At 43.4% G+C, this 24,222-nt stretch overlaps 1 protein-coding gene across 5 annotated transcripts in view; it reads right to left on the bottom strand.

Annotated features, from left to right (window-relative positions):
• CCDC136 (coiled-coil domain containing 136) overlaps positions 1-24,222 on the bottom strand; it is a 112,048-nt gene that overhangs the window by 67,792 nt on the left and 20,034 nt on the right. For 4 of the 5 annotated variants that reach the window (XM_089676941.1, XM_089676940.1, XM_089676944.1 and 1 more), the window contains exon 2: positions 3,351-3,446. In XM_089676941.1, the coding sequence (XP_089533067.1) occupies positions 3,351-3,446 (96 nt within the window). The remainder of the gene's footprint in view (positions 1-3,350; positions 3,447-24,222) is intronic. The other variant, XM_089676943.1, reaches the window with a different exon arrangement.

Here is a 24,222-nt window from a genome sequence, read left to right as displayed (position 1 = left end):
ATCCGTAGGCAGGAGGCCTGGAGTGGTGATTAAGGACAATCCTAAATGTGGCAGAGTCTGAGCAGCACGGGAGTCAGGTGGAAGATGGATTGAGAGAAGGCTGGAGTGTGGAGTCTGGGAGGGGGCCCCAGGGAGGGAGGCTTGCCCACAGGCAGGATGCTGAACGGAGGCTCTCCACTGCCCAAGGTCTCTTAGGGAGGACATTCTGAGCAGCAGGGAAAGAGCCAGCCCAGAGAAAAGCCTGAAAGCAGCTACCAACCCACTACACTGACAGCACTGGACAGTGTGAGTACTCCTACACCCCCTGGGCCATATAAAGGGAGACAGTGGTCAGATGGAAGACCCAGCTAATTCTCATCTGGGACTACTTAATTGCTAGATCTTGGAATCCCTTGCCCAGGGGCACCTCTGGGGTTTGAGGAGGTACACCAAGGGGACCTTAGAGCTCCTTAAAGAGACAGTGCTTTATTTTGCAGATCCACATCTTTTTGTACAGTGTATAGGTTGCTAAGAAATTGTCCTCGAGTTTGCAATTCCTTGGGAATCCCATATACCACTTGACCCCATCCAAGTTGTTAACCCCATTAAAAAAACTGCTAAAAACCAGCTCAAAGACTGTTTACTGACTCCAAGTGTGCAAGTATGGAAAATTTGTGTTACCTTACTGTGCAGAGCTTAGGAGGACCAAAACAAATCCATAGGCCCTCAAGAGTAGGGTTGCCTCCTCATCCCTTTAAAACTGAACACATATTAATTACACAGGTTCTTAGGCTAATTTAATGCATTTAAGGCACTAAGTGAGTTTAATTACCACTTTAATCAGCCACAGAAGCTGTGTAAATAATATGTGTTCAACTTTAAAGGGATGAGGTGGCAACCCTACTCGAGAGGACAGTGCTACAATAAGTAGATGCAAATCAGTAGGACATATGCTGACAACACACACTGCCTTCCAGTCAGAGATGATACCATTATGTATAGTTGCCATGCATAGTTGCATTATGTATAGTTGGAGATTACATTTCTTTTACTCCAGAAGTAAAGAGTGCCCCCTTGTCCTCTGTGATGACCTCAGGGTGAATAGCTCTACACCGAGTTCACTATATGAACCACTGATGTATTTATACATGTTGATCATATCCCCCCTTAATCTCCTCTTCTCAAGAGAGAATAAATTCAGTTCCTCTAATCTTTCCTCATAGCTGAGCTCCTCCATGCCTCTTATCCGTTTGGTTGCCCTTCTCTGTATTTTCTCCAGTTCCCCAATGTTCTTTTTGTGAATTGGTGCCCAAAACTGAACTGCATATTCCAGATGAGGTATTAATAATGATATGTACAGGGTAATATGATATCTCTCTCTCTGGAGTCTATACCTCTTTAATACAAGAGAGGATTTTGCTCGCTTTAGAAACTGCAGCTTGGCATTGCATGCCATTATTAAGCTTGTGATCTACCAGAACTCCCAGATCCTTCTCCACCATTGAATCCCCCAATTGTACTCCCCCTAGTATGTATGATGCATGCATATTCTTAGCCCCCACGTGCATAACCTTACATTTATCAACATTAAACCTCATTTGCCACATAGTTGCCCAATTAAACAATGCATTGAGGTCAGCTTGTAAATTAGAGACATCCTGTAAGGATGTTATTCCACTGCACAGCTTGGTGTCATCTGCAAAGACTGAAATGGGATTTTTAATCCCAGAACCTATATTGTTTATAAATATATTAAAAAGTAAGGGTCCCAACACTGAACCTTGGGGTCCACCACTGACAACCCTAGACCATGCAGAGTATGAATCATTAACCACTACTCTTTGAATACGATCTTTTAGCCAGTTTTCTATCCATTTACATATGGATTTTTCCAAGCCTGTAGACTTTACCTTACACATTAGCTGTGTGTGGGGAACTGTGTCAAATGCTTTTGCAAAATCCAAGTATACCACGTCCACCGCCACCCCTCTGTCCAAGGTTTTGCTCACCTCCTCATAAAAATAAATCAGATTTGTTTGACAACTTCTGTCTTTCATGAATCCATGCTGTCTGTTGCTTAAAATATTTTTTTTCCAGCAAGAACTCATCTATGTGGTCTTTTATTAAACTCTCCAGTATCTTCCCAACTATAGAAGTTAAACTAACAGCTCTATAATTACTTGTTGAATCTTAGTTTATTAAAGTTATCAAATACAACCTGTTTGTCTTTTGATAAATGGAGGCTCATGCACACATGCCCCAGGTGTTTGCCCAACGACAGAACACTTTCTCTAATTTTGCTTCCCAGTTAGCTCTTTGCAAGGTCTCATTCAGATGGGTGGCTAGGGGGCAGGAAAAGCAGTCCTAATTTTACTGTACCTGAATTGGCAAAATACAGGCAGACATGCTGCACACATGTATACATGCCACAGCATTTTTAACTTGGGGTGCAGAGTTTAACAGGTGCCAGTGCCTGTCAAACTCACTCTTTGAGTGCCACACCACACCAGGGGCCACACCATGACTGCAAGACAACCACTCTGCTGGCAGCTGTGGTGAGATCCTGCAATGTAAAATTGATGTTCAGCAACTTAAAAACAAAAATTAAAAATAGGGCGTTCTGGGCCTAGTGCGGTAGAGCTTACTGTGAATGTGAAAGAGACCTTAAAGTATGATTCAACACAAGAAAAATGTTTTTTATTATTTTGCAGCTTACCAATTTTTAGATGTGGTAGCTGCATTCGTTTTCATTTATAGGCTTTCTTTCTTCTATTTTCATCCAGTGATCCAGCCAGTAAGTCTGATGTTTTTCAAAACTACAAGCTCACTCGCAGATCTATTAGTTTTACAGCAATGAAGCAAACCATTTAACACTGAGAGGGGTGCTTACAATGGTCAGCTTTTATTTATTTATGTAAAACCCCTATCCTGAAAGGAAAAAAAATAAAAAATTGTTTGCTGTGACTGCTTTTAAAGTGTTAGCTGGAGTTTGGCTTCAATTTGTTAGTGTATTTACATCTGCTAGTGCATCTATACACCCCTCCCCCAGATTACAATGCTGCTGTCCAAAGGTGTCTCTGTGTAGGCACTCTCAAATACAGAAGGTGTGTTTACTGATCAACAGGTAAAAGCAGGCCTAAAAAAAAGAAAATGAATGCAGCCACCACATCTAATGATTGGTAAGCTGCAATATATTACATTTTTGGTTTAGGATTTAATACCGCTTTAAGAACTACCATTACCAAAAGCAGAAATCGTCTCCAGCATGTCTTCATTATTTTCTTCCTTCACAAAGGAAAGAAGCCATCACAAGCCAATGTTTTGGGGACCGCACAAAGTGCCAAAGGGATGATCTGTATAGTTTTACTTACACTCACCATTCAGTAGTTCTCTCGGGTATGAATGATTTCTTCTGGTAAGAGGCTGGGGGAGCCAGCGACCAGGTCCTCCTGAACCTGGACTGGTTCCTGTGGTGAAAAAGAACAGAAACATATCATATGTTTGTAAATATGTAGGGATCTACATGAATTTATGCTCTAAATACGCTGCCAAAAGATGTCAGAAAAAAATGTCTCTAGTGATTCATATGTATGCGTGTTTATGTGCTTATGTATGCACATTTACATGCGTATGGCGGTTAGAAGAGTATAAGCCTAAATTCATTCTGTTGACTAGAATATTAATTTATTCTAGCCACTAAAATACATTTACGGGCATATGTGTATGGGCAGCACAGTGGCTAAATGGTTAGCACTTCTGCCTGGCAGTACTAGGGTCGTTGGTTCAAATCCCAACCACGGCACCACCTGCCTGGAGTTTGCATGTTCTCCCTGTGCCTGCATGGGTTTCCTCCAAGTACTCCGGTTTCCTCCCACACTCCAAAAGACATACTGGTAGGTGAATTGGATCCTGTCTAAATTGGCCCTAGTATGTGTATGTATGAATGAGAGTTAGGGACCATAGATTGTATGCCCCTGAGGGTTAGGGACTGATGTGACTGTACTATATTAACTGTAAAGCGCTGCGTAAATTGACGGCGCTATATAAGCAGTAGAGATTTTGTGTGTGCTAGATGTAGTTAGGCTGTAGTCAGGCTGAGCTTTGCTTACATTTTGGCACTCCAGGTATTCCTAGCTCAGGCCTTGGATTACTTCTGCCTGTTACTGCGTAGGAGGCTCCAGTAATCAGTGTGGGAAGGGTCAGCGGCTGAAACATGAATATTTATCCTCACCAGCCAATCAGGAGCCTGCTCAGTGGCATGAGCTGGGTGAGAGTAAATATTTGGAACAACCTTCCAGAGTGTTTTTCTTCTTCACCCCCAGGACCCTGCCCCTGGGGGAGCCATGTTTTAGATATTCCTGGGTTGTTGAATCTGTTCAGCGTAAGCTGTGCAAAAGCTGCATGTGGGGTATTGAAGAAACCTTCTGGAAACGAAAGCACACGTGGTTGCCGACATGAAATAAGTGGAACTGAACTGGAAATATGGAGAAGGCACACACACGAATCTTCAGTTCCCCATAAAACCGATGACTTTAAAGCCAATCACCAGCTCTAAAAATTCATACAGGAACAGCCATGAGCTTTCTTTAACCCCTTGAAAGCCAGAATGTTTACAAACGTATCTTAGTAAACAAGAGGTTAAAGCTATAAATGTAATGCGTTCCCACCCAGCATTGGCATCCTTATGCCTGGAGATCAGGAAGGATCATAAGACAGCTGTGACAATATTTTACATTACATGCTTTGGAGAATACCTATAAACTGTATGTGGTGTTGGAGAACAGTAAGGCTGGGATTAAAAAGGTTATGCCTCTGAAAAGCAATCTGCAGTAGGTTGCTTTTCAGATACATTTGACAATGAGGAGATGATATGACACCTCCTCACTGCCTGTTTTAACCCCGTTAATGCTGCACCACTGCACTGCATTACACAAATTTGCAGTGTGGTTGCAGCGCAGACCCATTTGCTTGAAGGGTTGCATTCCACAGCAGTACTGCCCTTGTGTACACCCCAGAATGTTTCACGGTTCCTTCGCGGTGGTTCTAGAGCCCGAGAAAGGAGGAATAAAGACGAGTAGAGTGGGAAAGTAACTGGGAAAAGAAATAGAGGGCAAGAGGTAGGGTTATGTGGGGTGAAGTCACAGTGAGAGAGAGGATTTACTCTTAAGTGCTCACGAAGAGCAAATTGTTCCATAAAATAAAGGTGCATATCTGTAGATAAGTATATTAGCTCATGCTAGAGTCTTGAATTCATCAGTGCCCATGTTGTAGAGGTCCATAAGGTCCACTTGGTTCAAAAAGAATTGTATCTGTCATATTGTTGGGCAGTCAGTTCATCTATCTCCATTCCCTAATTGTGAGGGCTGTGGCCCAGTGTCTAGGAACGTAGGCTTTAGTTGAGCAGATAAAGAAATAATTTCTTGGCAGCTGAAATTGATCTGGGAAAAATCGAAAGGCGTGCAATTTCTGGGGTCAATTTAAGTGTGTTTGATGTGATCCTAATGTTTATCTGAGTTACTCTTTTCCAACTGCTTAATTAATATGTAGCTCTACTAGGGATGTGTAAGACCTCTTGCAAACAATGCCAACATAGGTTTGAACTTGATGCTGTCTATGAGGGGATCTGTACCATTGGGTCAAAAGTTTGAAATTCCACACTTGAACTGTGCTAACTATACATAGTGTGTGGGTAAGATTAAAGCATGTTAATTTAGCTTCTTCTGTAAGAGATGTATTTAATTCCCTTTCAGATTGATATAGTCAATCTTATATAGTGTCTTACTCACTAAAATACAGAAGGATAGGGTATAATAGGGGACATCTCCTGACAGACATATTTGTTCAAAAGGAGTTTGAGTGCAGTATAATTTCTTATGGCTTGAGATATTTCTGACAGAGTGGTACAAATTGTTGATATTTATAAACTGGTACGCACGAGTAATATATATTGTTTTTATTATACTTATTACTATATTTTTTAGATGGTGGGTTTCTATATTGAGGATTTTATATTGATTGGAAAAATGGCACGGTTACCGCCGAGTATGTACAAGGCGGGCCACGATTAATGTGTGTGGATAGGCCCGGTATAAAGGGAGGAACTGCGCCTGTCATGCGATACCCCGAGGAAGTCACGAGTAGACAGTGACGTAACGCGTAGGTTCGCGAGTCCGCAGTTTCCGGTGCGCGGTGACGCACTTCCGGCGTGCGACGCCATCTTACTACACCTAGGAAGTCCCATTCACATGCAGTGTACCCACACATCGGTGAGGAGGGAGGACTGCCAGGAAATGTGAGTGTTGTTACTCTAATCTTTGAATAAAGGAGTCATTTAATACTACACTTAGAGGGTGTTTTCTTTTTTGGCTCACTGGACTGGTGAGCCATTGTTCTTCAGAGGCATCTTGGCTGAGCAAGGGAAATAGGAGGCCAATAAAGGAATCCAATCAAGGAGGAAAGCTGCTGGCCCATTTGAATTAAGGATCCAGGGTGATCCTGCAAGCCTGCTGGCCCCTAGGGGTCACTGGGAGGAGGTGAGGAGGAAATCTAGCCACCGCTAGGAGAGGATTTTGGCACCAATCACCTATTGATTATCACCGTATATTGCATGAATATATTTATCACATGATGGACATTATTTTCCATTGATTTTTAGAAAGATTGGATAAACGTTTTTTGCACTTTTTTTGGCACTACAGCACTTGTTATCTTTATATAGGCTGTGATACAACCTGGTCACCATTTTCCCATTTATAAGCACGTATCTTATTATTGATTGAGACACTATATTTATTTAGAGTGTGATCACTTGAGTTTTATAGGATACACAGTTATTTATTATTAATTATTTATTTATTATTATTCTTTGATATTTGTGGAGATTTTTTAGATTGCATGATATGAATTGGGCACTTATTTATGTTGATATAAACATATTTATTTACATATTTATTTATTTTGAGCGCCACACTATTTATTTTCTGTTTACTATGACATATTGCATTGTTACCAGTTGGGCTAGTGTTAACTTAATATTGTTAATGATATTAGTTGGCTCACCCTGCTCACTGCTCTTCATTGTTTAATAGACTTACTTCTAATCGCATGTCATTGTACCTAATATTATACTCCCTTTTTCTTTTCTTTTTGATGATATCTACTGCCTTTTTTTGCTCCCACCATTAGGGAGCTGAACATTTTTCCATTACATTTTCTTTTTAAACAACCTCGGATGATGGCACATTCTTGGGCCTCTGCATTTGCTAAGCACTGTGCATCCACCTGTGAGTGTAATTTAAGGTAGAGCTAAAGGCAAAACTTTTTTTTTTTCATTTTGGATAGAGTAAAGAAGGGTTATAACCCCTTTTATTTTTTGACCCATTGGGAAGATTTCACTTTCTATCCAATAGCCAAAACAGGAAGTGAGAGGAAATCCCTTCAAAGTGGTGGTATCTTCGGTGATCACCATGGTCACCAGTGTCCCCAATGGAAGATATCTCGTCTATTATTGTTTTGGTGTCAACCCAAAAATTGGAATTTTCTTTCTCTTTCACTTTCGATGATCACGGTAAACAGGTCAAACAGAGATAGTGAATCTCCATAACGGGGGCACAGACAGCAGACAGGTGTTCTATTCTCTCTCCACTCTATTAAAAACGAAAGAAAAATGCCTTTAGATATACGGGTGACTATATATATAAACAGTTGTTCAGGCAGTTGTGCTGGCCCACAGTGCCTCTTGAAGCAGTCCATCCAGAGGTAGATCAGACTATGGGGTGGATTCAGGAAAATAGGAAATATGGGTAGGGGAAAGATGGCAATGGGGAGTTGTGGGGATAGAGGAGGAGGGTCAATGGGGGGAAGAGGGGTATGATAAGGAAGGAACGGGAGGTAAGGGATCACAAAGAAAGGAACCCCCCAAGGGGGGCAGGAGAGGGCACTGGGTCAGAAAATCGATTGGGGAGAAACGTTAAGGAGATTCTGAGAGGATCATTAAGAGCAGCCATCAGACATACTGTATATAGTACTCAAGAAATCCAATAAACGTATTGATCAGAGTGTTAAGACAAATGTAACATTTAACCATCATACTCTACGTACTCTCAGTGTAATTTCTAGTTAAAAACTTCTACTGCAGTTCAGGCATTTTGCAGTCTGTGCCAACATTTGAGAGAGAAGCTGTCTGTACTCAAAGTGGTAGTAAACTCCTTTATTTTGTACAGGTAAGCTTATAATAAAGGTTACCTGTAGGTAAAATGAATATCTCCTAAACGTGCACTATTTAGGAGATATTCTAGTGAATGGCAGCCGGTGATGTCACCAGCGCATGCGGTCTGAAGAAATGGCATACCTGTGCCGTTCCTTCAGAGCTGTTTGCCACGGCTGAGACATGTGGCGGCCGTCATCGCAGCTCATCCAGTCAAGTGGCCACAGCCCACAAACCCATAAGAAAGACTGGGTGAAGATGGAAGCCTCCTCAGCGGTGACAGTGCCGCTGGAGGGCTTTGTTTAAAGGTAAGTCTTTCATAATGTGTTAGTATGCTATGCATCTATGCATACTAACACATTACAACATTGCCTTGCAGGGAGAGATTTTTTTTTTCCTCAAGTTTACTACTGCTTTAAATATTTGGCAGCAAAGTTCTTTCTCCACTCTATTCAGATTTTAAGTTGTGCAACTTAAAATCTGAGAACAAAAACTGTAAGGGGTCTATTTAAAAAAAAATTTCACTGGAGATTCAGACGTTTTTCTAATTGGAAACACACGTTTCATGGTGAAAACACTTGTGTATTTTGTGTGAAAGTTATGCGAATTTTGGGTGACATAGAAATAGACCACTTAGCTAACCACTTTTCTCATAATTTTTGCATGTTTATGCATGTTTTCGTACAGCATTTTTCAGGCTTTTTTGAGCTTTGGTGTTTTATTATAAGCCAATAGAGAAAATATCATCTGTTGCATCATTTGTTGCTAGGTTTTTCAACTTTTTTTAGCTTTTCCATCAGCTTTTATTTATTTTTTTTAAATTAATATTCATTATTATTTTTTTAAGGTAAGGGGTTAGAATTAAGGTTAGGTTAGGGTTAGGATTAGGGATTGGGGCTGGGGGTTAATATTTTATTTATTTATTTTTTTTGTTAGGGTTCTGCTACTACTACTGCTACTACTATTACTAATAATAATAATAATAAATGAATAAACGTAAAATAAATACAAAAATGAATAAATATAATCACAAATAATAAGTAAATACAATAAATGATATGATATGTAATAATACATAAATAATATTTAACCCCTAACCTTAACCTCCTAACCCTTAAAAAAATGAAATAATAATAAAAATAAATGAACATCCTAACTAGAGATGAGCGAATCGAACTTGGCGAAGTGGAATTCGTTTCGAATATTAGGAAAATTTCGATTCGCGACGAATCCGAAAATTAGCAGACTTCGATGCGCGAATCGAAATTTTTCCAAAAATGGCGGCGACGGAGCGGGGATCTCTGGGAAGGCGCGCAGACAAGGCGCTGACCCATAATGCATTCATTCATGACATGTGATCGCATTAGCCAATCAGCAGCCAGCCAGCCAGCACTGTGTAATGGTCGAGCTATAAATTGCGGCCATTTTAGAATTCTCCATTTGCCTCCAGTAATTCAAGAGAGGCAGACCTGGCTGTATTGAGGGAGAGAGTTAGGGACACAGAAACGTTACTTAGGGCCACAGAAACGTTACTTAGGGACACAGAAACGTTACTTAGGGCCACAGAAACGTTACTTAGGGACACAGAAACGTTACTTAGGGCCACAGAAATGTTACTTAGGGCCACAGAAACGTTACTTAGGGCCACAGAATCGTTACTTAGGGCCACAGAAACGTTAGTTAGGGCCACAGAAACGTTACTTAGGGCCACAGAAACGTTACTTAGGGCCACAGAATCGTTACTTAGGGCCACAGAAACGTTACTTAGGGCCACAGAAACATTACTTAGGGCCACAGAATCGTTACTTAGGGCCACAGAAACGTTACTTAGGGCCACAGAAACGTTACTTAGGGACACAGAACCGTTACTTAGGGCCACAGAAACGTTACTTAGGGACACAGAATTGTTACTCAGGGACAGACACAGAATTGTTACTGAGGGACACAGAATTGTTACTGAGGGACAGACACAGAATTGTTACTCAGGGACAGACACAGAATTGTTACTCAGGGACAGACACAGAATTGTTACTCAGGGACAGACACAGAATTGTTACTGAGGGAAACAGAATTGTTACTGAGGGACACAGAATTGTTACTGAGGGACACAGAATTGTTACTCAGGGACAGACACAGAATTGTTACTCAGGGACAGACACAGAATTGTTACTGAGGGACACAGAATTGTTACTGAGGGACACAGAATTGTTACTGAGGGACACAGAATTGTTACTCAGGGACAGAGACAGAATTGTTACTGAGGGACACAGAATTGTTACTGAGGGACACAGAATTGTTACTGAGGGACACAGAATTGTTACTCAGGGACAGACACAGAATTGTTACTCAGGGACAGACACAGAATTGTTACTCAGGGACAGACACAGAATTGTTACTGAGGGACACAGAATTGTTACTGAGGGACACAGAATTGTTACTCAGGGACAGACACAGAATTGTTACTCAGGGACAGACACAGAATTGTTACTCAGGGACAGACACAGAATTGTTACTCAGGGACAGACACAGAATTGTTACTGAGGGACACAGAATTGTTACTGAAGGACAGACACAGAATTGTTACTCAGGGACAGACACAGAATTGTTACTGAGGGACACAGAATTGTTACTGAGGGACACTGAATTGTTACTGAGGGACACAGAATTGTTACTGAGGGACACAGAATTGTTACTCAGGGACAGACACAGAATTGTTACTCAGGGAAAGACACAGAATTGTTACTGAGGGACACAGAATTGTTACTGAGGGACACAGAATTGTTACTGAGGGACACAGAATTGTTACTCAGGGACAGACACAGAATTGTTACTCAGGGACAGACATAGAATTGTTACTGAGGGACACAGAATTGTTACTGAGGGACACAGAATTGTTACTGAGGGACACAGAATTGTTACTCAGGGACAGACACAGAATTGTTACTCAGGGACAGACACAGAATTGTTACTCAGGGACAGACACAGAATTGTTACTGAGGGACACAGAATTGTTACTCAGGGACACAGAATTGTTACTCAGGGACAGACACAGAATTGTTACTCAGGGACAGACACAGAATTGTTACTGAGGGACACAGAATTGTTACTGAGGGACACAGAATTGTTACTGAGGGACACAGAATTGTTACTGAGGGACACAGAATTGTTACTCAGGGACAGACACAGAATTGTTACTGAGGGACACAGAATTGTTACTGAGGGACACAGAATTGTTACTCAGGGACAGACACAGAATTGTTACTGAGGGACACAGAATTGTTACTGAGGGACACAGAATTGTTACTCAGGGACAGACACAGAATTGTTACTGAGGGACACAGAATTGTTACTGAGGGACACAGAATTGTTACTCAGGGACAGACACAGAATTGTTACTGAGGGACACAGAATTGTTACTGAGGGACACAGAATTGTTACTCAGGGACACAGAATTGTTACTCAGGGACAGACACAGAATTGTTACTGAGGGACACAGAATTGTTACTGAGGGACACAGAATTGTTACTCAGGGACAGACACAGAATTGTTACTGAGGGACACAGAATTGTTACTGAGGGACACAGAATTGTTACTCAGGGACAGACACAGAATTGTTACTGAGGGACACAGAATTGTTACTGAGGGACACAGAATTGTTACTCAGGGACACAGAATTGTTACTCAGGGACAGACACAGAATTGTTACTGAGGGACACAGAATTGTTACTGAGGGACACAGAATTGTTACTCAGGGACAGACACAGAATTGTTACTGAGGGACACAGAATTGTTACTGAGGGACACAGAATTGTTACTCAGGGACAGACACAGAATTGTTACTGAGGGACACAGAATTGTTACTCAGGGACACAGAATTGTTACTCAGGGACAGACACAGAATTGTTACTGAGGGACACAGAATTGTTACTGAGGGACACAGAATTGTTACTCAGGGACAGACACAGAATTGTTACTGAGGGACACAGAATTGTTACTCAGGGACACAGAATTGTTACTGAGGGACACAGAATTGTTACTCAGGGACACAGAATTGTTACTCAGGGACAGACACAGAATTGTTACTGAGGGACACAGAATTGTTACTGAGGGACACAGAATTGTTACTCAGGGACACAGAATTGTTACTCAGGGACAGACACAGAATTGTTACTGAGGGACACAGAATTGTTACTGAGGGACACAGAATTGTTACTCAGGGACACAGAATTGTTACTCAGGGACAGACACAGAATTGTTACTGAGGGACACAGAATTGTTACTGAGGGACACAGAATTGTTACTCAGGGACAGACACAGAATTGTTACTCAGGGACAGACACAGAATTGTTACTCAGGGACAGACACAGAATTGTTACTCAGGGACACAGAATTGTTACTGAGGGACACAGAATTGTTACTCAGGGACACAGAATTGTTACTCAGGGACAGACACAGAATTGTTACTCAGGGACACAGAATTGTTACTCAGGGACACAGAATCGTTGAATTAAAGAGTATGTCAGACAACATGCAGAGGAGTGGCAGAGGAGGCAATGTTTTAGGAGCGAGCAGACGTGGCAGCAGAGGAAGGGGTCGAGGCAGCACTAGTCGCAGCCAGAGGCCAGTGCTCCCGGTGTCATCCAGCGGTCGTGTCTCCACCGACAACCCTGCCGTCATCGATTGGTTGGCTCGGTCATCTTCCTCTTCCCAGGTCACCTCTGACACCTACAGCCAACGGTCGGTGGGTACGTCAGACACAACCGTTAGTTGGCATGGCCCGGGAGCAAGCCCACTGAAATCACGTGTCCTCTACCTGCCCCTGTCCTTTGGTGTTCCCTCACCAAGCGAAGTATCGCATGCTGTGGGCTCAGCCCCACTGTACAGTGAGGAAGAGCTAACAGAGGGCGGTCAGGAACGGGGGGAGACATCCGCCTCTTCAGCAGCCAGGCGAAGAAGTACTGGCGAGGAGAGTGGCTCGGTAGCCGGTCTAGAGACAGGTCTGTCTCCTGACCCACACGCAGCCGAGGGGGCTAGTAGTGAGGCGGAGACCCTAATTGATGATGATGAGGCTGATCGCACTTGGCAGCCTCGTCGTCATCAGGCTATTGCTTCCGCATCATCAGGAGAAGAGGGTGCCAGCTTGGCAGCGAGCAAAACAGTCGGTGGGTTGCCCAGGAGGCAGCAGGGTCGTAGCAGTGTCAGTGGAGGCAAACGGCCACGGAGTAGAGCACCAGCTCCACTGCAGCCTACCACCACAGCCAGTAGTGGTGCCGGTGTGCACGGAGGAAGTAGCAGTCAGCCAGTGAGGAGTATCGGGGGCAAAGTTTCCTACTCGGCGGTGTGGCAATTTTTCGTCAAGCCGCCCGAGGAAGTAAACGTAGCCGTATGTTGACTATGTGGCCAGAAAGTCAAGCGTGGCCAGGGGGCCCATGTTGGGACTACAGCGTTGCGTCAGCATATGCAGCATCGCCATTTGGTGGCCTGGGAAAACCGTGATAAAGATACGGCGGTTCTGCCTGCCCCAGCCCCCGCTCCATCACCCGCTCTGTTACTTGCTCCGTCACCCGACGTCAATCGCCCTCTATCAGCCAGTCAAGGCTCCAACACCTCTGCTGAGGGGATTTGTCGCTCGTTGGCATCTTCCGCTCGTTCAGATGCTCCTTCTCCTGCTACTCCTCTTCACGGATTCCGTCAGTAGTCTTTCTTGGAATCCGTTTCCAAGAGACAACAGTTTGCGAGCACGCACCCGACGGTGCAAAAGCTGAACGTCCTCCTGTCCAAGTTGCTGGTGCTGCAGTCCCTCCCTTTCCAAGTGGTGGACTCAGCACCTTTCCGAGAAATGATGGCTTGTGCCGCGCCGCGGTGGAGAGTGCCAAGCCGTCATTTCTTCGCCAAAAAGGCAGTGCCAGCCCTGCATTCACATGTAGAAGGGATGGTGGGCCAGTCTTTGAGCATGTCGGTCTCTGCCAAAGTGCACGGCAGCGCCGACGTGTGGAGCTGTAACTACGGTCAGGGACAGTACATGTCATTTACGGCCCACTGGGTGAACGTGGTGCCGGCACAGCCGCACCAGCAACTTGGACAGGTCACGCCGCTTTTGCCTCCACGTTTGCACGTCCTTGGTCTACAAAAGATGTCCGCCTCTACCACCTCTTCTTCCGCCGTGTCCTCAGCCGCCACCCCCGTGCCAAGTCCCATTACCCGACCGGCATATCACATGTGCAGGACGCAACGGTGTCACGCTGTGCTGCACCTGGTATGCCTTGGCGAACGTAGTCACACAGGGGAGGAACTTCTGAGTGTAATGAACAGAGAAATCGACAGATGGCTGTCTCCGCGCAAACTGAAAATCGGAACCATGTTGACCGACAACGGAAAGAACATGGTGTCTGCTCTGCGTCAAGGAAGGTTGTGCCATGCGCCATGCATGGCTCACGTGTTCAATCTGGTTGTCAAGCGGTTCCTAAAATCCACCATCCCACTGCAAGACATGCTTAAAATGTCACGTAAACTTTGCATGCATTTCAGCCATTCCTACACCGCAAAGCACACCCTCCTTGAGCTGCAGCGGCAGAACGGAATTCCACAGCATCGCCTGATCTGCGACGTTGCAACAAGGTGGAATTCAACCCTACACATGTTAGACCGCCTTTACGAACAGCGAAAGGCCATCACTGATTTCCTGATGTTACAAGCGGATAAAGGTACTCCCCTGTGTAACTTAGATGTCAGCCATTGGCAGCTCATGCGTGACACCTGCCGCTTGCTCAGGCCCTTTGAGGAGGCCACCCTATTCGTGAGTCGGCAGGACTATGGGATGAACGACGTCATTCCTCTGTTGCACGTCCTGGAACAAATGCTGTTAACAATGGCTGGTCAGGGTGCGGTAGACGTGGCGCACAGATCTCAACGCCACATGACCCCTGTGGGGGCAGGACAGGAAGAAGAGGAGGAGGTAGAGGAGGACATTGGTGCTCAGGAATTATTGAGTGAAATGGGTGGTTTTTCCACTCAGCGGACAGGAGTGGAGGAGCAGGAGCATCTGGTAGAGGAGGAGGAGACAGAGGACCCAGACGCACCGTGGCAGTATGCTGTGGAGATGGAGGCAGGGAGTCCCTCGCATTCCTTGGCACAAATGGCCCATAGCATGCTCGGTTGCTTGCGTAGCGACAGCCGAATAATAACCATCAGACAGAGGGATGACTTTTGGCTGTCCACCTTGTTGGACCCTTGCTACCGTTCAAAAATGGTGGCCTTTTTCACACCTGCTGAGAGGGAGGCCAAAATAACGTACTATAAAAACCACCTATGTAGTCAGTTGGTCTCTGCCTTTGTGCGCCAACGTCCATCCTCAGACACTGTGGGCCCTGTGCGCTCGCGTTCCACTGCCATGGCAGCAGGGGAGGGGTGGGGTGGTAGGAGCAGTGGCAGCTCCACCAGCAGCGGCTGCCTCAGTCTGCAGTCGATGATGAGTAGCTTTCTTCACCAGCGCAGTGAGGAAACTACTAACCAGCCGCAGCAGCAGCAGCATCAGGTGGACCTGGAGCAGGACCTCAAACAACAGGCTTGGGCCTACTTGGACAGCACCCTGCCAACCGAGGTAGACAATCCCCTTGACTACTGGGCAACGAAACTTGACCTTTGGCCCCAACTAGCTGAATTTGCCCTTGAAAGGCTGTCATGCCCGGCCAGTAGCGTGGCATCGGAGCGCGTGTTTAGTGCGGCAGGAGGTATTGTAACTCCGCGGAGGACACGACTGTCCACCCAAAGTGTGGAGAGACTCACGTTTGTGAAAATGAATCAGGCGTGGATTAGTCTGGATTTCAAACCACCAGTTCCTGACACAACTGACTAAATCCGCCATGAATCATGCCCCAAACATGTGCCACTTTCAGGTCTCCTCACACTGCTGGTGTGTTCCATTTTTTGTCATAGGGTGCTGGCAGATTACGGGCCTCCCATTGCTGCTGCCAGGCCCGTAATCTGCCATGGGCCCCCGTACCGCCTCCTCATGCTGCTGCCAGGTCCAGAGTCTCTCATGGGTCCCTGTACGGCCTCCCATTGCTGCTGTCTCCATCGCCACACTCTGCCATGTGCCACTTTCAGGTCTCCTCACACTGCTGGTGTGTTCCATTTTGTCATAGGGTGCTGGCAGATTACGGGCCTCCCATTGCTGCTGCCAGGCCCGTAATCTGCCATGGGCCCCTGTACCGCCTCCTAATGCTGCTGCCAGGTCCAGAGTGTGTCATGGGTCCCTGTACGGCCTCCCATTGCTGCTGTCTCCATCGCCACACTCTGCCATGTGCCACTTTCAGGTCTCCTCACACTGCTGGTGGGTTCCATTTTTGTCATAGGGTGCTGTATGGCCTCCCATTGCTGCTGCCTCCACCGCCACACTGTGGCTCCACACTCTGGTTTTGGTCCCGTGACTACCCAAATGAGTGAAGTGTGCGGTGATTCTAAGATCGACGGCACTCATCTGCATGTCATACTGACTGACAGTATTATTTCTCTTCCCCAGCAGACTCCAAGGGCATTTAAATTAAAGGTACAGTGTTCTGCACTAATATGAAGGCTCTCTGAAGCCTAGAAACACCCTTTTATAAGTTAAATTCGCAGCGAATATATTCGCATCGAATCGAATTTATTCCTCGAATTCGCCGAATCAGCCGAATCGAATTTTTGAATACTTCGCTCATCTCTAATTCTAACCCTAACACAAAATAAATAAATACATTATTATTTTTATTAATATTATAATAATAATAATAATAATAATAACAATTTATTATTGTTATTTATTTATTTTGTTCAGGTTTGAGTGTTTATTATTATTTTACTATTGTTATTTATTTATTTATATATTTGTTTGTTTGTTTATTTTTTTAGAGTTAGGGGGTTGAGGTTAGGGGTTAATTATTATTTATTTATTTCTTTATTATTACGTAATACAATTTTTTCATTTGAGCAGAAAATCATACAAAACGGCGCAACAAAAAGCATGAAAACGCACAAAAACGTGTGCTGCCATTCCTTTCTATGGAATTATAAATGCTCAAAAATGCAAAAATCTGCCCAGCTTGAGTGACAAAAAAGCTCTAGAACTTGTTTGAGCTTCAGGGGATTGATTTCAGGTGATTTGGTATGGAGATGTGAACCATCTCCATTGAGAATAATTTTTCTCCGCAAGCATTTTGAAGCTTTGAGCTTCAAGCTACAAATCGCTCAGGTGTGAATGGGGCCTAACTCTTTGAGAGAGCTGACCATTTTTTTCTCTAATACACCTAGAAAAACTCCATGTAATATCCAAACGTGGTCAGCACTACAGAGCAATTGTCCCATTACATTTTTCAAACTTGAAAGGGGCCATGTGTTCACTCTCAACCATCATACTGCACTTTGTCATCCTCTGCATTTTGCAAAGTTTTTACACAGTGAGATTGATCAGCAAGTCGTTGGTAGTAAAAAGTCAGTGAAACTGTATGAAAATATTAAAATGTGACCAGTTTTGTCCTCTCAGACATTTGTTCTTTGGTGTTTGTTGATCCTGAAAGTAAAACCAAATGCTATGGCACATGGCACTGGCAGCGGTGGTGATAGTAATGCTATCGGTGATAAGGATGAGGGTGGGCAGACAGCACTTGGATCAAGAACTTTACATTGTGTAGCATTTAGGCTTAGGTGATGGTTGCACTAACAATGGATAATTAGAGAAGGCCCGTGAAAGGCTTGAGGCAAGGAGACAAATGATAGGCTAGAAGGGAAAAGCCTATTACAACGTACCACTCTTCTTTTATTTCAGTTCCTCTGCTTCCATGAGCCAGCCCTCTTCCTATATGCCCTCTGGAATCCCCACTCAGTTTCTAATAATCTCACCTCTGTCATCGACCTCTTTCTTTCCAACTTCCTAGACCTACTTGTTGTCACTGAATCCTGGATTAAAGAATTTACTCTGCCTCTCCAGTTTCCCTCTCCCATGGTAGCCTCCACTGAACTCACTCACCCAGACCTAGTGACAAAAAGGAAGTGGAGTTTGACTTTTCCTTTCCCCACAATGCACCTTACAGGTTCTTCCAACACCTCCCTCTCTGTCCCTCTGCTCTTTTGAAGTGCACTTATTCATCTTTTTTCTCTAGACTCCCAGAGGATTGCAGAGATTTATTGGTCATGCATTGTCTATGGCTTTTCTGCTTGGTTACCCTACTCTAACACAATGGATGCACACCATCACTCACTCTAATGGCAACATGATCGACCTTGTATTCTCCCACCTCTGCACTACCTGCAACCTCTATAACACCCCTTTTCCCCTCTCCAATCACAACCTTTTCAGCTCCACACTCTCCCTGTCTCCAACCCCCTAATCCTCCAAAGTTACCTGCAGATGTATCTGCCACCTTATATCTATATAGTCCTCCCGTGCTCAGAATGTCAATCTCTATATACAGCCGCAAACACCCTACCACATACCACAATGGCTAATAATAATATATCCCTTAAACCAAAAAATCATAAACAGGAAAATTCACAAAAGGAACATATAAACTTCAAAATATATAGAATAGAATGCACATGAACAATCCAAAGTCATAAATAACAGTGAAAACCCCCCAAAATAATGAATCTAGGGTGTAACCTAAGTACACCATAGTTATATGACTTATAAGTGACAATCCTTATTATCTATAAATAGTGCCAACATAAATGGTGATAATACACAAATAGGATCCCACCACTGCAGTGCTAAATTTGCACAAAAGTATAATTGTGATGTGAAAATATAGCTACAGGTATATTGTGTGCCAAATCTGTATTGGCTAAAGACCTAACAGAAAAGAGCACTTATAGTGCACATAGTGAAAAAAAGAAACTTTTGAAAAGTGGTTAATGGTGAAAAACCACAAAGCTAATCTGCCGCAACGTAGTTGCTAAAATAAAATCATCCAAAATTCAACAGATATAAAAACTGATTATGATAAAAGTGAACCATAGAATAGTGACCCCTAATTGGGGATTAAGTGGAAAATTAGTGGCTAAGTGACACTAATAAAATACTGTATATGGTGAAAAGTTTATAAGCCACACAGCCTATAAACATAAAGAGAAAAACAAGAAACTAAACTATTTATACGTGACCCCAAAATGCGGGGATAAATAGTGAAATAAGTGACATACACGTGAATCCGTGACACAAAGTAATAGGTCAAAAATTTTCAGAATCATATATAAATAAAACATCCAACATATAAAGTGAGTCTCATCCAAAAATAAACGTATCACCCAAACTAAAAAGTCCAAAAACCACCTAAATGGTGGAGGTGTTCTATAGTTCTTAATGAATGTATGTATATGAAAGGTTATACATAGGAGATCCAACACTGGGTGAAATTCCCCCTCACCTCCATGAAGCAACCCCACAAGGTCAGAGCGCTTCTTCAAACAATACCGCACCAATCGGGAACTTGAACCCCCTCCTGAAATGTATATATATACAGTTGTGTTCAAAATAATAGCAGTGTGTTGAAAAAAGTGAATAAAGCTCAAAATCCTTCTAATAGCTTTTATTTCCATACACACAAATGCATTGGGAACACTACACATTCTATTCTAAATCAAAACATGAAGAAAAATATATCAAATTTGTGTTGTTCCTCTAGCAAAATTGAAGAAAAGTGAATATTAGACTGTTCAAAAAAATAGCAGTGTTTGTATTCTTCTTTACAAACTCAAACATTCACTATATAAACTGAAAAATGTTTGAAGATTTTGCTTTCCTTTGAATCACTTAATGAATATTTAGTTGTATAAGCGCTGTTTCTGAGAACTGCTGTACATCTGTGTTGCATGGAGTCAACCAACTTCTGGCACCTGTGAACAGGTATTCCAGCCCAGGATGATTGGACTACATTCCACAGTTCTTCTCTATTTCTTGGTTTTGCCTCAGAAACTGCATTTTTGATATCACCCCACAAGTTTTCTATTGGATTATGATCTGGGGATTGGGCTGGCCACTCCATAACGTCAATCTTGTTGGTCTGGAACCAAGATGTTGCACGTTTACTGGTGTGTTTAAGGTCGTTGTCTTGTTGGAACACCCATTTCAAGGGCATTTCCTCTTCAGCATAAGGCAGCATGACCTCTTCAAGTATTCTGATGTATTCAAACTGATCCATGATCCCTGGTATGCGATAAATAGGCCCAACACCGTAGTATGAGAAACATCCCCATATCATGATGCTTGCGCAACCATGCTTCACTGTCTTCACAGTGTACTGTGGCTTGAATTCAGTGTTTGGGGGTCATCTGACAAACTGTCTCCGGCCACTAGACCCAAAAAGAACAATCTTACTTTCATCAGTCCACAAAACATTGCGCCATTTCTCTTTAGGCCAGTCAATGTGCTCTTTGGCAAATTGTAACCTCTTCAGCACATGTCTTTTTTTCAACAGTGGGACTTTGCGGGGGCTTCTTGCAGATAGCTTGGCTTCACATAGACGTCTTCTAATTGTAACAGTACTCACAGGTAACTTTAGACCAGGGGCGGACTGACAACTCATGGGGCCCCCGAGCAATAGGGGATCATGGGGCCCCTGTGTCCTTGCCCAAACTCAAAAAAGCCTATGAAAAATGTACCATGGGCATCTCATGGGGCCCCCTACTGACCCCGGGCCCTCGGGCAGTGCCCGAGTTTCCAAATGGTCAGTCCACCCCTGCTTTAGACCTTCTTTGATCTTCCTGGAGCTGATTGTTGGCTGAGTCCTTGCCATTTTGGCTATTCTTCTATTCATTCGAATGGTAGTTTTTCGCTTTCTTCCACATCTTTCAGGTTTTGGTTGCCATTTTAAAGCATTTGCAATCATTTTAGCTGAGCAGCCTATCATTTTTTGCACTTCTTTATATGTTTTCCCCTCTCCAATCAACTTTTTAATCAAGGTACGCTGTTCTTCTGAACAATGTCTGGAACGACCCATTTTCCTCAGAATTTCAGAGAAATGCACTGTAACCAGCATGTACAACATTTGCTGCCTTCCTTTCTTAAATAAGGGCAATAATTGCCACCTGTTTTTCAAAGAATGAATGACCTCACTAATAGAACTCCATACTGCTATTATTTTGAACATGTCCCTTTCAATTAGTGATTCAATTACACAGAATCAGCAGCATGCATGTCATGACTGTTGGGTCTGTTGGATTTCTATTACTCTACTACACCTGCAAGTAAATTATTTGCCATGTAGAAATATCATTTCTACCAAAAATAGTGATTGATCAGGTTAGTGATGTCTGACTGCTATTATTTTGAACACAACTGTATATATATTATATCTGCCACCTTAACTTCTTCTCTTCTTCATTCTGCTACTGACTGCCTTTATGAGAAAAAAATCACACCCCTGTCCTGCCGGGACCCGGCCAATTCTTTGTATAACAACCTACTCTCATCCTCTTTGGACACAGTTGCTCCCTTCTCTACATGCAGAACCAGGCCTTGTCTGCTACAACCTTGGTAAACTAATGACACTACAAATCTTCCCTTCTCAAATACAACTCCCGACTTCATGCTGCTAATCAAACCTACCTCAACAATCTTATCAAAACCCTCTCATCCAGTCCTTTTCTGCCCTTAGTTCTCTACTTTCCCTCCTACTGCATCCACCAACTAATTTACTTACAGCCTAGGAGATTGCCAATTATTTCAAAAACAAGATTGATACAATTCATGATGAGATTTCCATTGCCCTGTTTTCTCCTCCAACTGACATACCAGGACCACCACCACACTGAAAACATTCCTCCCATCCTGTTACCACTGAGGAATTTACTAAACTCCTTTCTGAGTCCCACCTCACCACCTGTCCCCTGGACCCTGACCCTGTCCACCTGCCATGGCCCCCTCTTGAACTGTTCTAAACTTTCCAACTCACATCTTCAATCTCTCCCTCTCCATTGGCATATTTTCCTCCCCTCTCAAACATGCACTGGTTACCCCCATACTTAAAAAGCCCTCACTGGACCCTACCTGTTTCAACAACTTGAGACCCATGTTTCTGCCTCCAAACTTCTTAAATGCCTTTTCCACAATGACATGAGTTGCTACCTCACAGGTACCGACCTTCTTGACCCCCTACAGGCTGGTTTCTGTCCACAACATTCCACCGAACCTGCCCTACTAAAACCCACTTACAACTTACTAACAGGCTTTCCGCTGCCATTTATACAGTTGACCATCCACTCCTCAATAAACTTCACTCTCTTTACCTCTACTGCCTTGACTATGCTCTTTCCTGGTTCTTTTCCTACCTATCTCATTGCATCCTCAGTATCACCTACAACTCTGTCTTCTCCATGCCTCTATTCATCACAATATATCGCCCAAATCTTCCTCTTCTCCTCCCAAGGCCTCCTTCTCTCTAGCTCCCTCATCACATCCTCCCACGCTCACCTCCAGGACTTTTCAAAAAACTCTCCATCCTCTGGAACTACCTACCCCAATCTTGTCTGGTTATCACCTACCCTGTCCGCCTTTAGGCAATCCCTTTAAAATCATTTATTCAATAAAGCCTGTCCTGCATCCACCTAAAAAACTGTATTTCGACTATCAGCTGATCCCCCACAGCTATACTTTTTATATCACCTCCCCCACCCGTTTAGATTGTAAGCTACATGAGCAGGACCCTTCTAATCCTTCTGTATTGCAGTTGTATCCCTTTATATTGTAAATCACTATGTAAGCTGTTGGTATTATATAAATCCTTTATAATAATAATAAAGGTTAGGTTCAGAGGCAGGAGGGTTGCCATTGATTCTCACTGTGTAATGGGAGGTTTGGTTTTATTGACTTAAGGGCCTTTTTATTTGTGTCTGCTCTTATGCTTTTGCTGCATGAAAACGCGTGTCATGCTGAAATCCCATTTGTTCCTATGTTTCTGATTCACATCTATCCACTGTAGTTTAATGTGAAAGGGAAATGGAAATTGTAGTGGCCCATTTACACCTATGTGTGTGTGTTACCAAGCAAGCTGCATGCATACAAAACAGTGTGAATCCAGCCTTAAGGACGAACAAATCTGCCCAAGTTTGATTTGCCAGTTCAGCAAATTCTGTTTGAAATTCGACAAGCCTGAACTTAACAGCAAATCCTATTAAAATCTATGAGGGCTAATCCTGTTAGTAAATTCAAACCATTTTTGTAGGGCTAATTTTCCATGTCCAAACTTTTTGCTCGCTTGGCGGCAGCCAAATATCATATATTCATAGTATTTCTGTTTCTACCACTACTATATATGACAGCTTCCTTTCTGTCAATGGTTGTTAAGGAGGCAGCAGCTGCCGGCACCCTGGACATTTAAACAAAGGGGTGGAGATAGTGCTGACATCACTGACCATATGGAAGCAGATATAAAGATAACACCTCCTGTGCACTAGGACTCAAACCAGAGGTGGAGGAATCGAGGAACCTCAAAACAATTCCACTAGTGCATGTAAGGATGTGCAGCTCTACAACAAGGCTGGGGAAGCCCGACTGATACTGTGAAGTGAAGCAAAAAGAGCGCACCAACCTTGCGTATTACGTCAATAATTCAGTGATTTTGGTAAATAAAATATATATACTCACAAGCAAGGATGTAAAACAAGCATTACAGATCTTCAAAGGAACTGGGGAGTGTAGAGCCAATGTGAGTCATGTCACGAGAGTATACTCTTAAAGTGAGGCTGACGCGTTTCGAAGGGAGACCCTTCTTCATCATATATGGCCAATGACATTCATTAACTATGGCTATGGCCATATTTGGGCAACAACATCACCTGGTAGACCCCAGCCCCCTAGATTTAGTAGCAGAGCCCAGGAAATGTAATTTGGTGCGAGTGAGCGAGGAGCAAACCTTGTTGGCAGTATTTTTTCTTTTGGTGGGTTGGCAGGTGCATTTCATAGTGATTGATGTGGATTTTCATTGCTGGAAGACAATGGATGACAATGGATGTACATCATCTGATTTTTTTCTTTTTTGTAATTAAATGGCCTGTCAAAAAGCAAA

This window comes from Staurois parvus, unplaced genomic scaffold (assembly GCF_062004578.1).
Source record: "Staurois parvus isolate SC_StPar_1 unplaced genomic scaffold, SC_StPar_1.0 ptg000175l, whole genome shotgun sequence".
NCBI classification, from domain to species: Eukaryota; Metazoa; Chordata; class Amphibia; order Anura; family Ranidae; genus Staurois; species Staurois parvus.
This window is presented reverse-complemented; position numbering and strand designations above follow the sequence as displayed.